Here is a 17,182-nt window from a genome sequence, read left to right as displayed (position 1 = left end):
TATAGAGCATTGAAAATGCCCCAAGTCTAGAAGAATTGCTTCCTCCAAAGGGTGGACCAAAGTTAAATTTTGGTGCAGAAGATGGCAATGAAAACAATGAACATGTTCTGTCTGGAGAGCTGAACAACCTGATTAAAGGAAAGGCACCTGTTCGTGAAATAATCTCGTGGATCGATGAAAATGTGTTTCCAGATAATGGTCTTGAAGTTACCCTCAGAGTGGTTGTACAAACGCTGCTCAACATTGGATCCAAGAGTTTTACCCACCTGATAACTGTCTTAGAGAGATATGGGCAAGTCATTGCAAAAGTATGTCCTGATGAAGATAAGCAGGTCATGCTGCTAGCTGAAGTAAGTTCTTTCTGGAAGAGTAACACCCAAATGACAGCAATAGCAATTGATAGGATGATGGGTTATAGACTTGTGTCAAATCTGGCCATTCTTAGATGGGTGTTCTCTGCAGAGAATATTGAGCAATTTCATACATCAGATCGTCCATGGGAGGTACTTAATCTTGGTTTTACGGATAGTTCATTTGTAACTCTTTCCTCCTCAAATTAAGCCCTACAAGAATATGGATAACTAATGCCTTATTTCAGTGATTGTGACATTATACCTTATTGATCATCATGTTTTTTTTTATAAATCACTAATGTATATACAATTTTTAAATTATATGATCACCATGCATACTCCATTCTTTCACTTAGTAATTTTACCTGTTTCCCATCCAACAGATTCTTAGAAATGCAATAAGCAAGACACACAATCGTATTTCTGATTTGAGGAAAGAGATTTTATCTCTTCAAAAGAATATTTCATCAGCAGAAGAAGCTGCCAAGGGGGCAAAGTCAGAGTTAGATGCTGCAGAGTTGAAACTCGCGCTAGTGGATGGGGAACCAGTTCTTGGTGAAAATCCTATAAGGCTGAATAGATTGAAATTACGTGCTGAAAAAGCAAAAGAGGAGGTCATATCTCTTCAAGAATCTTTAGAAGCCAAGAAAGCCCTTATTGCTCGAGCAATTGATGAAAATGAGGTACTGAATATAAAACTGATCTTACGTAGTTCATTTGTTTGCAAATAGTTTTTCTTATCAAACATCATGTTTGAAGTACCATTGAAGTGCCATTACAATCTCTTTGAACAGAAACATTCTTATATTGCAATGGAGATAGATGATAGGTTTACTTATTTGGACTACTTCACACTACATATTTGAATGAATAGTTTGTTTCAACAAATTGCAATATGAGCGCATAAAAAGGACATTAGAAGGATGTGATGGGTGTACATAATTAAGGAATATATGGAATCCTCATAGTAGAAAAGGGAAATTACAAAAAGGTATAATACACTCAAGCAGCTCACCCAGCCATTGATGTATTTTGATTCCTATGACACCTGTGATTTTTTAAGTCAGTTAAAAACAGTGTTCTTTATTTGTTGCTTTTCTTTTCACTTCCATTTGTAATGTTTACTGGTAGAGGCTTTAGTTGAGATAATTTGGATCTAATTTTTATTGTTGTTGTAAAATAATAGCCATTATCATGCCCTTGCTTGATCGACAATCTAAGGTTTCGAAGTTTTGGTTCAACTGGGTCTTTGACTCTTATTTTGAATTGCTTGCATTTGAGGCTATGCTTACTTTTCTTGCATTGATGACTATTGGCACATACAGGCATTGTTTATCTTATTGTACAAAAGCTTCTCAAATGTATTGACGGAGCGTCTTCCTCGAGGATCTGAAGCGAGAACACTGCGTGAATTGAAGACTGCACAAGTTGATGTCATGGCAGTGGACACGGAAGAAGATGAACCATCATCAATGGAATTAGACAATGAGAATCAGAGACCCGAAAACAGGTTCCAGTGCCTGCCCTTCTGACAGATAAATAATAAAGAATAACCAAATCACTGTTTTGATTTGCAGAAGTATACATATTAATAATATGAAATGATTTTGGTTTCTTATATATTGTATAGACAGCCAAATGGTGGAAGGAGAAGCAGCGCTTATAATGTAGGCGAAAAGGAACAATGGTGTATCACCACCTTGGGCTATGTGAAGGCGTTTTCTAGGCAGTACGCCGCCGAGGTATTGTTCAATTCAACCGTGCTTACATTTGAAGAACACCTTGCAATGCATAAACAAAAAGCTTATTTGTATTTCTACGCCATTAGATTGACTCAGGATTTATGTTGCATAAGAACTCACGTTTTCGTCTATAAAATCAAAAGCTTTGTTATTTTGTTGGCAGTAATAACAACTAAACCTTTATTTCACTAGGTGGGTTTGACTACACAGATCGAAAGGCATATTCATTGACAGATCATATTGATCTTTTAAGTCTTTCTTAATTATTTTGCCAATGATTTTTATTAGTCTCCCTCCTCCTTTAAGAACTGGACTAGCCTCCATTTGATCGGACTGGTCTCCTTTACACATATCTAAACCACCTAATGCACGATTCTACCAATTTGTTGATAGTAAATGATTTTAAAAATAACGACGGGAGGAGCTTTATAAAATCAGGCTGCGTTATCATTCTTTGGAGACATTCAGTAGTTATATAACATTTTGACATTATCTTATATTTGTTTTGTTCCATGCAGATATGGCCCCATATTGAAAAGTTAGATGCAGAGGTATTGACAGAGGATGCACCTCCTCTCCTTCGGTCAGCTGTTTATTCTGGTCTTCGAAGACCAATTAACGATGTTTGATCTATGTTATTTATCTTTTGACCTTTTTTTAGATAAATCCATTGTTTAATCTGTGATGGGCATTCATTCCCCATTTGATCAAAAGATGAAAAATGTATGCTAGTGTAATGTAAATGACAATCTTGTTATGTTAGAAGAATATTTGTAGTATAGAATCTGATTGGACTTCACTACAACTACTACCGTGTATTATTGATATCTACTAATTGGTCCTAAATTCGAAGTTGTTTACAAAAAAAATGGAGCCTGGGTGAATTATTATGGACGCTCAAAATTATTCTTAACAAATATTTAATACAAGTGCATTTACCCCGGGAAAACTTGTTATTTTATCTATGTGCTTGGTGTCGACCTATTTGTTGTGTTCAATTAGAATAATGATATATTCTCCCATAAAATCTTTCTGAACATCTTACAATACGAAAAATTTATATTACTTGTGAATCATTAATAAATAAAGTATTACTTTGTGATATATGTTACTTTCCTTGTGTTGTAAGAGGATTTTTTTGGAAGATATATTAATTTTCTATCAATTATTTTGTTAAACATAAAAGTATAAATATGAAGTTCGTGGGATATACATATGATTTCCGTTATTCTTTAAATGTTGTCCATCTAGATAGGTTTTGAATTTTGAACAGTGTAGATTAATGACTGCCGTTAGGGGCATATTAATTACTAGTTTTCTATTATATTTATTATAGAAAGAATTAGGCAGTGCTATCATTGTTTTTCATCAAACAAGTGAATATACATATGAATTGACTAAAACTTTATTTTAAATTTGTGCATGAATGCATTGTAGGATCTTGACCACAACTAAAAAATGTCGTGTTGGGTAGAGGAAACACTTCAATAATGTTTGAGTAAGAATTATGTTACTTGGGGTGTGACCAAGAGGAATAAGGATTTTGTGGTGAGACTTTAGTCTTATCGTGTAAATCTTGTTAGATAAACTAGTTATTATTTTATAATTCTAAAAATAATATAGGTCAATTTAAATCAGCAAGTCCGCACATGTTACACAAATCTTTGAACGTTGAGCATATGCCATCACATGTCCTGCAACGCAACACAAATCCACACACATCAGTGTTCGCTTCGCTTGTGCTTCATCTCAATGTTCATTTTTAAAACTGATGTGACTTGGACCATTGTTTTATCTGGTCATTTGAGTTCACATATCTATAAATGTAACCTTTGAGCTCTTGGCAAATTTCACCAGCAAAGACACAATCCTTCAACTTTTTATTTCTCTTTATGCCGAAACATTTCCCATCTCCTTCATTCTCTTTCTTTTTGTGCTACTTTAAAATGGCAGTAGTCATACAAAGAAAGCGATGTTAGTCATATTTATGAGTGTAATTCTAGACCGGTTCCAACAATGCAATGGAATGTCTAAAAGAGAACACTCTAGCCTACAACTTGGATAGTAACTTTCCAGTTCTGACAATTTTGGCTCTGCCACCGAAGAAATTATTGGGTCTAATTCTGCCAGCTTTGATATTAACAAATCTTTTCGATTTGAAGGATATCATTTCAAATGTTAACAATTTTAAGATGTTTGTGTGAAAATTCAATTTTGAATGGTGTGGCTAATGATCTTTATAATTATTAAAGTACCTATATGACTCTAGAGGAAGTCTAGGATGCAATTGAGAAGAAATATGACACTGAGTAATCTAATAGTAAAAAATATGTTATGTGTCGTTACCCCAAATATCAGGTGACAAATGATAAGTTAGTAGAAGTTAAACTCCATGAGCTACATAAATTTTTTCATGAAATAATACATGAGCAATGTCTTTGGATGAACAATATGAAGTAGTTGTTATCATTGATAATTTGACCCTTGCCTGGGGGACTTTAAAAACCATGTCAGACACAAGACTAAAGAATTCTCTCTTGAAGTTCTTATAACACGTATGCGCATTGAGGAAGAAGAACACACACAAGACTAAAGATATTAAGTATTGGTTATCTAAATAACAACACTAACATTGAACTCACAGGTGCGGTTTTGAAGCCATATGAGAAACACCTCAAGAATCAAAACAATAATAAAAATAAGAAATCCACCAAATACAACAAGAATTAGAACCCTCCAAAGGTCCATACTGCAAGACAACAAACACCTCTGAGAGGGCTCTAGTGAATCATTCGTCTATTATAAATGTGGCAAGCTATGTCATATGACACACAAGTGGATGAAAAGCCAATTAGTGGTCCTCCACAAGCGAACATGACCGAAGAACTATTTGTGTTTGTGATATATGAGGTCAATATGATTTGAGGATTAGAAGGGTGTGAGTACATACTAGTGCCTCCCACCATGTCAATTATGATTGTGCTATGTTTAAAACATAAGCAATAGCTAAAGATAAGAAAGTGTTGTTTGGTGACTCCCATATTACTAATATTGCTGGAACTGAAGATGTGGAGTTGAAATTTACTTATGAAAATACTTTGATTCTCAAAGATGTTACTCCATATATGAGGGAAAATCTAGTTTTTAGCTTTCTTCTAAACAAGGTTGGGTTCATCCAAACCAAACAAGTAGAATTGTATAATCTTACTAGGAATGAGATATTTGTAGGGAAATGATATGCCATTGATGACATGATTAAATTAAACATTGATAAATAAATTTTCTCCTTATTTTAATATGGTGTGTGATTTTGATGTTTGGCATACTAGACGATCATGTAAATAAACATATAATTTCCAACATAAGTAGCTTATGATTTTTTTGGTCCATCAGAAAACAAAATAGCAAACACAAAGAAAACTAGATTGCACGAGAGAGACCTTGAGCAAGATAAAGTTGACAACCAGACAGAGCAATGTCCCAGATCTTGAACATTTCGAAGCATGAGATCTAAGTCTAACCATGAAATCAGCCACTTAATTAGCCTCACGAACAACAAAATTGTTCTCAACAATCCAAGTAGCTTAGGATTTATTCCAAAGCTATCTATGGTGATCATGAAAATGTACTTCTTGTAGTCAACTTAAAAGTTAGCAAGAAATCACATAAATTAGTAGTTAGAAAGTATGAGTAATTAGATTTGATATTCTATAATATATGTGAATTAGATGAAATGTTGACCAAAATTGGAAAACTAATATTTTATCACTTTTATTGATGATTGTTTTAATTATACAAGTGTTTATCTTATAAAAAATAAAAATAAAGCACTTAATATGTTTAAAATATATATGACTTAAAATGAAAGTCAATTCATTTGAAATTAAAAATCAATTTAACAAAAACATTAAGAAGCCTTGAAATAATAGAGACATTGGATATGATTCTTGTCTAATTTAATGAATTTTATAAGATATACAGAATCATGAAAGAAAATACATATTCAATTGAAATGAACAGTAAAGCCGAAAGAAAATAGAACTTTTATTGATTAATTGCAAATATCATGTTAAGTTTTGGTGTTGTATCTACTTGGTGAGGCAAACTACTATTAACAGTTTATATGTTAAATAGATTGCCAAAAGTAAAGAGCAAAATATCCCCTACGAGATATTAAAGAACATACAACCTAATTCAGCGCATTCATGGATTTAAGGTTGTTTGACTTATGTTTGAATTTGTAAATGAATGAATTCAGATGTTTTATTTCTCAATATTGTATTGTTTATATACATAAAATTATTTGTAAAATCTAAATAAATCTCTTTACATATAACATTAAGATTTGATTTTAGGATAATAATAATCTAAACAAATCTATTTACATGGATTTAGTTCGTTATTACTGCATTATCCCCCTCATGTGGGAGCATGAAGATTTAGAATGCCCAACTTTCCCAAGAAGGATTCAAACTGTGGTTTTCCCAAAGCTTTGGTGAAGATATCTATGAGTTGAGCAGTTGTAGAGACATAGGTTGGAAGAATATAATGGTGGAGGACTTCATTACAAATAAAATGACAATCGACTACTATATGCTTGGTACGTTCATGAAATACCAGATATTTAGCAATGTGCAAGGCCACTTGATTATCACAATGAATAATGATAGGTTTGGTATGAGCGATGCCAAGATTGGACATAATACCTTTTAACCACTTGAGCTCATATATAGTAGTTGCCATAGACTAATACTCAGCTTCAGCCGACGATTGAGAAATGATGTGTTGTTTCTTTGTTTTCCAAGAGATAGGGGATTGAACAAATTGGATCTTCCAACCAGTAACGGAGCAGTGTGTAAGAGAACAACTACTCTAATTGAAGTCGCAACATCCATGACGCTGAAGATCAAAGTTGTGAGGAAGCAATATGCCTTGACCAAGATTGCCCTTGAGGAACTGAACCACTCTGAGGGCAACTTCCGAGTGCTCAATTCGTGGTTGCTGTGTGAACTGAGATAACATCTGAGCACTGAATGAAAGCTCTGAACGTGTGAAACATAGATAAATCAACCACCCAACCAATTGATGATAGCATTCATGGTTGGCAATAAGAGTTCCTATAGCAAGAGATATACAATGATTTTGTTCTAATGGGGTGCCTACAGGTTTAGCACCGAGGAGACCAACTTTAGAAAAATATTGAGCGTGTACTTATGTTGACAGAGAAAAATACCTGTAGGATTATGAGTAAGCTCAATACCCAGAAAATACTTCAACGTGTCAAGATCTTTCATGTATAAGCATTCATTGAGGTAGGTTTTAAACCATTTGATGGATGAGAAATCCTTACCGACAATGATTAGATCGTCGACATAAACAATAACAATAAGTTGAACCCCTTTTGATGCAAGGTGAAGAGAGAATAATCTAGACATGATTGCTTAAATCCATAAGATACAAGTGCATGAGACAATTTAGTGAACCAACAACGCGAAGCTTGCTTTAAGTCGTACAACGACTTGCAAATTTTACACACCATGTTTTTTGTTGGAAACGGAAAAACCAGGAGGCAAACAAATGTAGAAATACATTGTGTACGTCCATTTGATGAAGTTCCCAGGATTTGGCTGCTGCCAATGCAAGAACAATTAACATTATTACCATTTTCGCGACAAGAGCAAATGTTTCAGTGTAGTTGGTGTCTTTCTCTTGATTATTTCTGAGCACAACTAAACATGCTTTAAATCGCTCGATGGTGCCATTAGAATTGTACTTGATGCGATACACCCATTTGCATTCGAGAGCTTTCTTCTCTGGAGGAATTGGATGCATGCTCCATGTATCATTATGTTCCAGTGCATCGATTTCAGCTTGCATGCTCTATCTCCATTGTGCATTCTTTACTGCTCATGAAAGTATTAGAGCTCTTTTTCTATAGTGATTGATGCAAGGAAGTGACTGTGTGGCAAAGAAAACTTATCGCAGTTTATATAGTGAGCAATGGGATTGGGACAACATGAAGGACGTGATGGAGATGATGAACTGGGAAAATGACTTAGCTTTTGTATTGTGTTTGTTACATACCCTTGAAGTCTCGTTAATGGTTGTTTTACACAATGTATATGTCCAAGTAATGGATTTTCATCATGATTACTGGACATTGTGGTGTATGGAATCACAAAACTAACATCTGAGATGTCATCCATGAGACTATTCACAGGTGAACGTTAAGAGTCTTGATTTTCGGAAGCTTCACCTGTGGTTGCTGCAGTACTTATACCCCATTCGAGAGCAATGTCAGTTGGTATTTGCATGTCATTAAGGTTAGTATCCACCATATCCCCATACCCTAAGAGATTAAACTTGCAAGCAAAGCTTATCAATGTGTATTTATTGGGTATTCTATTGACAACAATGCATAATAGTTCTACAACCTGAACATAAAAATGATCATAGAATCTAACGATGACGGTTTTTATGAAAAAAATTTCCCTTTCAAATTGAGAAATAGTGAGGCTCTTAAATAAGTCACATTCGAGTGATCTGGAATAGTGATAATTAACAACGAAAAGATAAAAATAGAACCTAGAAGAAGTAAAAGATCATGAACTATTAAGGAGCATGTGCTTGATTATTTGACATATACATTACAAGAGGATCCAACAAACCTCCAAGAAGTATTGGTATCATTGGATGTTGAATTATGCCAAAAAGCCATAAATAATGAGAAGAATGGAATCTAACAAGACCTGACATTTAGTAGACTTGCCTCCTAGTTGCAAACCTATTAGTTGTAAATGGATTTTGAAAATGAAAATGAAACTCGACGGTCAGTTGATAAATATAAGACTCACCTTGTAGATAAATGTTTCAGAAAAAAACGTAGGTTTCTTTAATTCCTTTTCACCAGTCACTAGAATACGATCCTCATGGTACTAATTTCTCTTGTTGTTTTACATGATATAGTAGTACACTAAATGAATGTTAAAATCACTTTTTGAAATGATGAAATTGGAAGAAGAAATCTACATGGAGCAACTTGAAGAGTTTGAATTCGGGGACAAGAAAATAAGATATGTATATTTGATATGCTTTTGAATGGTCTTAAGCAAACTCCTAAGGAGTGACATGAAAAAGTTGACAATTTAATTGTCTCTATTGGGTTTAAGGTGAATAAAAGTTACAAATGCATTTATTACAAGTCTGAAAATGATAATTGTATTATCATGTCTTTATATTGACAACCTACTCATATTTGGCTGTAACATTCATGTTGCGACTAATGTGAAATCACACTTGTGTAACAACTTTGATGTGAAAGGCTTCAAAGAAGCAAGTGTAATCCTTGGTATTAAGATTACTAGGTCTAAAGATAAAATTGATTTGGATTAGTCTCTTAAAGAAATATAATCACTTAATTCTAAACCTGCTAGTAAACCATATGATTAAATTGTAATTTTTTTAACACATCATTGATAATCTTCAATATGTCACTAATTGCACTAGACCCGACTTTGCCTATAGCTGGAGATTATTGTGTAGGTTTACCAATAGACCAAATATAGAGTATTGATACGTTATTGATAGGGTCATAAGATACCTCAAGAGAATCATAAACATTGATTTTCATTATAAAAGGTGCCCTCTGTCCTTGAAGGATATAGTGATGTAGATTGGAATACTCTTTTAAATAATTCCAAAGCGGCCAATGACTATATATTTAACATAGTAGGAGGGATTGTTTCTTGGAAGTCAAATAAACATACTATTTTGACACAATCCACTATGGAATACAAGATAATAGTACCAACAACTGTTAGAGAATAAGTAATTTGGATAAGAGGATTGCTTGCAGAGATTCCTTTATGGGAAATATCGGTTGTGTTGATCCATTATGATATTATTGTGACTATTGCAAAAATTGAGAATTGTTATGACAATTGTAAGAAGCGATAAATACATCATAAGCACAACATTGTTAGAGAGTTACTCTCAACCACATCTATTAGAGTCGACCATGTACAAACTGATGAGAATCTAGAAGATCCTTTAACGAAAGGACTCATATAAGAGAAAGTCGAAAATACTTCTAAAAAATTGAGACTATTTCTCTTAGAGAGATGAATCAGTCTTGTTGGTAACTCATCCTAATTAACTAATTAAAGGTCCCGATAAATAAATTCAATATGTAATAATAAGTTATGAACTGATATGAAATGAACATGTTGTATAAGTGGATGATTCATGAAGTAAAGAGAGATTTAGTTAATATGAATTCTCAATGAGAGTTATACTATAATTGGAATCCCTACACTACATGGGTACTTTTTATATACTCACATATGTGAATGTGGAAGTGAAGACCGCTTACAGTGAAATTTCTAGGCATTAACTTCTAGAGCATTCATTATATCTGGATAGATGTGCATAGTCTTTTAATACACGAGTTTACATAATATACCTTCGAAAATGTTGTTTGCGGTTTAACGTCAGAGATAGAGTTCAAAATTTACATGTCATATCTAGTAAAATTTGAATCTTACCCACTACATGGTTCCAGTCGTAAAACACATTTGTTTATGTACATCTTATAGAATCTAATGCTACTCATCTGAATCTTTTTAATCACAAAGTCAAGCCAAAATAAAGTTAAAAAAATATTAAAAATAACTATTTGTCACAACACAAAGGGTCATTTAGCAACATGCAACAATCCGTGTGTGTACGTGAGAGAGAATTCCATGATTCATGTTCATTTTCCTCCATCATGAATAAATGTCTTCTTACCTCCAAACAATGTAATTTATGAACAGGGTAAAGTGAATTAAGTATCAAAGTAAAGAATTTGAAAAGCAGGACCCTTTGTATATAAAAGATTCTTAACTTCAAACGCATTCTAATGAAGAACTTTGGTTCGGGTTGTTCTGTATGCCTCTTTCTTAGGCTATGACAATGCTTTTGAATTAACCATTATAACTCATTAATCCGTTGATGATTTTCCTTGGTTTTTATACATACGCGTACACGTATTAGTTAATTGATGAGTACAATTTGGACTCTGCGCTGTACATTGTTCACAACACAATAGATTATTGGAACTGTAGTTTTTTGTTTTAATTCTTATTTATTCCAAAATTTTGGTTTTAGTTTTGAGTGATGACACACATCTAATATGTGTCAGTAAGTGATGACATGGTAAATTATGGTGTTGGTAAATCATCTATACTACAATATACGGTCAAAACATGACTCAGAGGTAATTAAGCAATTGAACATCCATAATTTTTTAATTCTAAAATTATCATTATCCATAGAGTGAGACTCATCTTCATTATTAGAGAAGGAAGTAGTGTGAAATATCAAAAGAAAAAAATATATTGACATCGGTGTCTTTTTAAAAAAATTATAATTACACTTTTACTCTAAAAACTTAAAGGAAATAATCACTTCTCTCTCTTACTAGAGAAGGAGTTAGGATCCTCTCCATTAACGAAGAGACAAGTGCTTCAAAAAGTAAAGAGAAATGCAACTTTCAATTACATATATATCATTTTGATTACAATGAAATCTCATTTTTGTCATTAAAAACAAGTGAAAAATATGTATTTTCTATCCCTGCTCTTCCTCTTCTCTATACCACTTTTCAATTCCAAAATAAATGCATATAATTTAAAGTTGAATGGTATTAATAGAAATCTAAAAAAATGCATATAAGGTAAAGTGGTAATAATGAATTTCCACTATACACGGGTATTTCTATCATTAAGGATGAGGATCACATGTCCCTATTCATATTTCATTTGGTGATCCTTATATGCATTTTTTTCAATTTCTATTAAAAAATATCCACACCACTTATATCCATTTGATGTGGATATGTTGCATGGATTTATATGTATTTGAGTTATGTGTGTTGAACATAATGAGTTGATAGGTACTTATAACTATAAGGGACGGGCCGGTGACACAGACATAGACCCAAACTCATCATTTTTGGATGACGAGTATGTCCCTTTTAATTGGGTTTGTCTTTTTTATTTATTTGAACGGGTCAGACCTATCCCTAAGTCATCAGGTTGAGACGGGTCTATGGGTCGGGCCAGGTCTTACTCGCCCTTACATTAGACCACCTATTAGTTTTGCAAGCCAAACGATTCCTCAAACGCTTTCCAAGCTATTATTAGAACTTGACAATCATTTAGGAAAAAAAATTTGGTTTCATACAAGTATCCTCGCATAGGAGACAATTCTGTCCGACCAGAAATATTCACATGTATGTATGCATATAATAAGACTCTATGTCCATGGAATTTGAGTGAAGGAAATGAATGCATATTATTTTTACAAGGTTTTGTAACAGCTAGAGAAATAAATGCCTCAACCGTAAGAATCTCATTCCATATAAAGAAATTCTCAAACCGAAAAACATTCAATCATTATAAACTACTACTTTCCAAATTCTCACTTTACCTCAATGTTTCATGCCCCAAAGCTAACAACTTATGAATTATGAATTTTATTTTGATACCATATTATGAATTATGAATTAAGATTTCCCAATATGTGATTGTTCTGTTTTGCAGTACTTGGTGTTGGATTGAGGATGTCCTAAAGTAATTAGTTCAATGATTTTATTTGACTTATTATTTGACTTCTCCTGTATTCTTAACATTGATACATTGCAATATTTCATTCTTTAAGGAGTAGGGACTACAATAAGACATGCTCCATTGAACTAATAATATATTACATGACTTATTTTTATGTCCGTAGAGGGAAAATCAAGGTTATAGTAAAAAAAGATATTATTATTAGTTAATAATTACTAATTAGAAAAAGTATTAAAAAATATATTTGTATGAAAAAGAATACCTCTTCAAATGGTATAACTATTTTACTTAAAAAAATATATCAAATGAATCTTTATAAAGTTAAATAATCTTAGTATATTTTGGAAATGTATCAATCATTTAATAGCACCAGGGGCGGAGCATGGAAGGGACAGGTGGAAGCAGCTGCCCTCCTGGATTTTTTTTTATTTTTCTTAAAATATTTTTTTAATTTTTACTCTACCGAAACATATTTATTGTCCTACAGAATGTGTTATTTCATGTGTCACTTAGTACGTTTGGCCAAAAAGATATTTTATTATTAAACTTTCAAATTATAAAATGTGAAACATAGAAATACAAACTTTTTGAAGCAAATATACTTTTTTACCTACACCCAAATGATGTCTTTATCGAGATACTAGTGGGAGCTCATATATTTCTTTAATTTGTGGCTAGATAAATAAATATAGTGCAACTTGTGTAGTGTCGCGCCCCGATTTTCGGCTGCACGACTTTGTTTAGAGTCGCCACTACATTTTATAGTTAAAAATGTATAAAAATCTTTTAAGCCCAATTACCTTGGGCTTTTGGATTTTTGATATCCAGGTTCGGGAGTCGGTTACAAGGTAGGGAAGGTATTAGCACACTACCCGCCCGCCTTAAGCGGTACCCTTCACTAAAATATATGACTTTATTATTATTATCATTATTATTAAATTATATGATTAATTAATCAATTATTAAGAAGAAAAAGTAGTTTTTTATTGTTATGACTGACAAGATTGACCCTGGTCCTACGTATCCCTTTTAAGGGAATCAAGGCTTACGTAGTTCTCTATTGAAAATTGGTTGGTTAGTTTGGTTAATTTTTGTTATTTTAATTTAATCGATTTTGAGATTTAATCGATTGAAAAGAAGCGGCGTAGCACGACCTTTCGAAGATGATTTGAGAAGAAAGAGACCTCCGGGGCAACCTTCTCTCCATCTTTGATTAACTCCCAAAATTATATCAAAAACATTTATAAAAAATTTCATGTGATTCTGTTAATAATCTTTTTTGTCCTAATAAAATGTTCTAATTATTGTTATTATTGGTAGTTATTATCTTTTAACATATGATAAATAAATTTTATTAAATTTTTGCTAGAACAGATATTGATATGATTTACAGAGGTAAAAATATATTATTATTATTTATCATAGGAAGTATAACTACCTTATTTTAGTTATCAAAACAAACATTTAAGCAATATATAGTATAGGAACATAAGTAAATACTTAGAAATATAATAACTAAGTAGGTAAAGGATTAACTAGAAGAAAAAAGGCAAGGCATACGTGAGTTTAAAGGAAAAGGGATTTGAATCCCTAATTCCTTGCTTGAGCCTAAAATCCACACGTCCCTGATACTTCACCATCTTCTTCAATGTTCCCCTTCGTCCTCATAGCTCTCAGCAAAGGGAATCACTCTCGGATGAAACCGATTTTAGCCAAAGGGTGCATGGTTACTCTTTATTACTCCGTGTTCGTTTCGGAAGATATCCCTAATTCCTCTTTTCTTCCCTTCTTTCTAATCGACGACTACGGAGGTGCCTTTACGGTGGTGGCGAGACGACGACAGGATGGCATGACGGTGATGGCTTGCTATTAGGGTTGTGACGGTTCTCGGGTGAGGGGTTTATTCGCGGTTGGGACATCCCTTCCTCTTTTCGTTCCGATGAAGGTGAATTCATCTCCTTTTCTACTTTTCGATTTTACTTGATTGGTTTTTGGTTGCTGCTTGGTTTTATTAAATAGGTACATTGAGGGAGAATGAAAGCGGTATGGTGGTTCGCGATGAAAGCAGAATCAAGGTTGGGAACACCTATTGCCACGGTGGTTTGAGGCAAAGGGTAATCTTTCTCCCTAATCTATTCATCTTTTATCACTCATCTCTTTTTACTTTTCTACTTGGTCTAGGCATGATTCGGTTTGCATTGATTCGGTGATGATATGATAGTGGGACGCCGTCGCATAGAGAAGCCAATCCATGAGAAATGATTGTGTGGTTATCCTGGTATTCTGAGTGTATGCTCTGTGTTGTATCTCTGATTTTTGTTATGCCCCTCTGAGTAATGTAACTCTATTTTCGGATAGCTTTTGCTCGAATGTATGTAGGTTTCTCTTTGGATATAGGTGCTTGGTGTTGTGTTATATGCTAATGTGAACTCTCTGTATCAAATTGTTATTCTCTATGTTCTCTATCTTTGCCTCCTTTTTGTATGCGTGATTGCCCTTCTTTTATAGCTGGTTCTGAGTCTTGTAGCTGATTCAGAGCACCTGTTAGGATGCCCCAAATAACTGCTAGCCATTATGCTAACTGTAACTGATATAGCAATAACACTACCATGCATCTCTTTTATGCACATTCATGGCTGACTTTTCTCAAACGTAACTGAAATGAGGTAGGATTTCTGGTGTATGTTTTACACTGCCACCTTTGAACTTCTGCCTGTTGATAACCCCACGGCTGGATCACTCCCTTTGATTCTCTTTTAATTATTTCATGATTGTTTTCTCTATAACACTGCCATTTATGTTAAGAATGTGTAACTAACAGGGGATACTTTGGCTTTATCTTATCCTTTTCAGATGTAATCATATGACTGTGGTCTCCTCAACCATACAAAAGGATTTGAAGACAATCCAATGGTTTATTCATTAGTACTCTGGTGATACCAATCATTCAGAATAATGCTTCTGTCAAAGTCATAAGCAAAGGGTTCAGGGTCACTTGATGTCACTTGAATTAATCCATATAGCCATGCTCCATTTTGCATTTTCATATTGCTTATTCTGTCCATTAGAGTTAGCAGCATCCTATGGTTTAATATTTCATAATCCTTGTACATGCAAATTGCATATAAAAGCGGAACTGCAGCAGCTACCATGTATAACAATCTAATCTCATTAATAATCCAGGTTTGTTGCTCAATGTTATCATTAGTGCAAGGAATAATAGATACTTCAATGAATAAAGCATCACAAAGTCCAATATATAACCAGACGAGGAAATGAAGAAAGCTTTCATCACTCGTGATTCATGCAACATTGCATTGTGCAAAAATATTTCTCTAAAGCATCACACATGTTAGCTTGCTTTGATTCAAAAAGATTCCTGAACAACTAGTATGGGTTTTGAGCATTCCATTAAATGATCATGAAGTCCCTTCTAGCCTAGGCTTGGTGTCAATAGACAGAACCGAACGCAAGCTTTGGTCTTGCACACTTTCCATATTTACTTGGTTAACCAGATTGGACACACTAGAGTGTATCAAACTAAGTCTTTTACTCAATTTAAAGGAACAACTCTTCATATTTAGGGATGTATTTAGAATTCGCATTTCTTCATTATTGATGGGGAACCTTCCGATGCAAGTTCAAGTTGGTAAGTGAGGATGGGTCCTCGTAAAAAAACGTTTAGGCACCATGATATTATGTAACTCGAGAAATTGGGTATTTTGTTAATATCAACTTATGAACCATATAAATTTATAATTTAATTACCCAATTGCTCTCACAAATCATGAAATGGTGTTTTATCTTTATTGATTTTTGCACCAACTATGAAAAGTAAAGGTAGGACAAAATTGGGTGTTCACAGCTGCCTCTCTTTACTTGTTGCTTACTAGATAGCAAGCAAACTGATGTTTGAGTGTTGCTATCGTAGTAAGTAATTAGTAAAGAAATGAACGCCAATTTTGTTGAAATAGGCGAAAGCAGCAATCACCACATAATCTCAAAAATAAGACAAGGCTAGAATTTGAGACACTAAAAAGTAAACATGAGAATGCAGGTCGGGTACTACTGGAATTCGATAAGATAAGCGAGAACGCAGGTCGGGTATTGCCGGAATTTGGACGACACAAGGTTATGGACCAAGAACACAAGTCGGTGTATTACTAGAACTTGGGGTGACAAGGGTGAAACTAAAGACTCGGGTTGGTGTATTGCTGGAATTTAGAGTGATAAGGGTGAAACCAAAGACGCAGGTCGGTGTATTGCCGGAATGATTCAGGGATTTGTTGAGGCAGTTCCCGAATTTGCCGTGATGAACCAGGGATTTGTTGAGGCAGTTCCCGAATTTGCAGTGAGGGACCAGGGATTTGTTGAGGCAGTTCCCGAATTTGCCGTGATGGACCAGGGATTTGTTGAGGCAGTTCCCGAATTTGCCGTGATGGACCAGGGATTTGTTGAGGCAGTTCCCGATTTTGCC

The 17,182-nt window shown here is 33.9% G+C and overlaps 1 protein-coding gene and 1 long non-coding RNA gene across 2 annotated transcripts in view; one reads left to right on the top strand and one right to left on the bottom strand.

Moving 5' to 3' along the window:
* LOC109358656 (nuclear cap-binding protein subunit 1-like) overlaps window positions 1–2,901 on the top strand; it is a 16,922-nt gene extending 14,021 nt beyond the window's left edge. Inside the window, exons 15-19 of the mRNA XM_019603026.1 lie at window positions 6–503; window positions 737–1,036; window positions 1,679–1,863; window positions 1,984–2,095; window positions 2,614–2,901. Coding sequence (XP_019458571.1) covers window positions 6–503; window positions 737–1,036; window positions 1,679–1,863; window positions 1,984–2,095; window positions 2,614–2,724 — 1,206 coding nt within the window. The 3' untranslated portion in view covers window positions 2,725–2,901. The remainder of the gene's footprint in view (window positions 1–5; window positions 504–736; window positions 1,037–1,678; window positions 1,864–1,983; window positions 2,096–2,613) is intronic.
* LOC109358658 overlaps window positions 2,780–17,182 on the bottom strand; it is a 20,119-nt gene continuing 5,716 nt past the window's right edge. The window contains exons 2-3 of the long non-coding RNA XR_002108991.1: window positions 16,585–16,590; window positions 2,780–2,926 (exon numbers count right to left, since the gene is read on the bottom strand). This is a non-coding gene — a long non-coding RNA (uncharacterized LOC109358658). The remainder of the gene's footprint in view (window positions 2,927–16,584; window positions 16,591–17,182) is intronic.

Source organism: Lupinus angustifolius, chromosome LG10 (genome assembly GCF_001865875.1).
Source record: "Lupinus angustifolius cultivar Tanjil chromosome LG10, LupAngTanjil_v1.0, whole genome shotgun sequence".
NCBI classification, from domain to species: Eukaryota; Viridiplantae; Streptophyta; class Magnoliopsida; order Fabales; family Fabaceae; genus Lupinus; species Lupinus angustifolius.
This window is presented reverse-complemented; position numbering and strand designations above follow the sequence as displayed.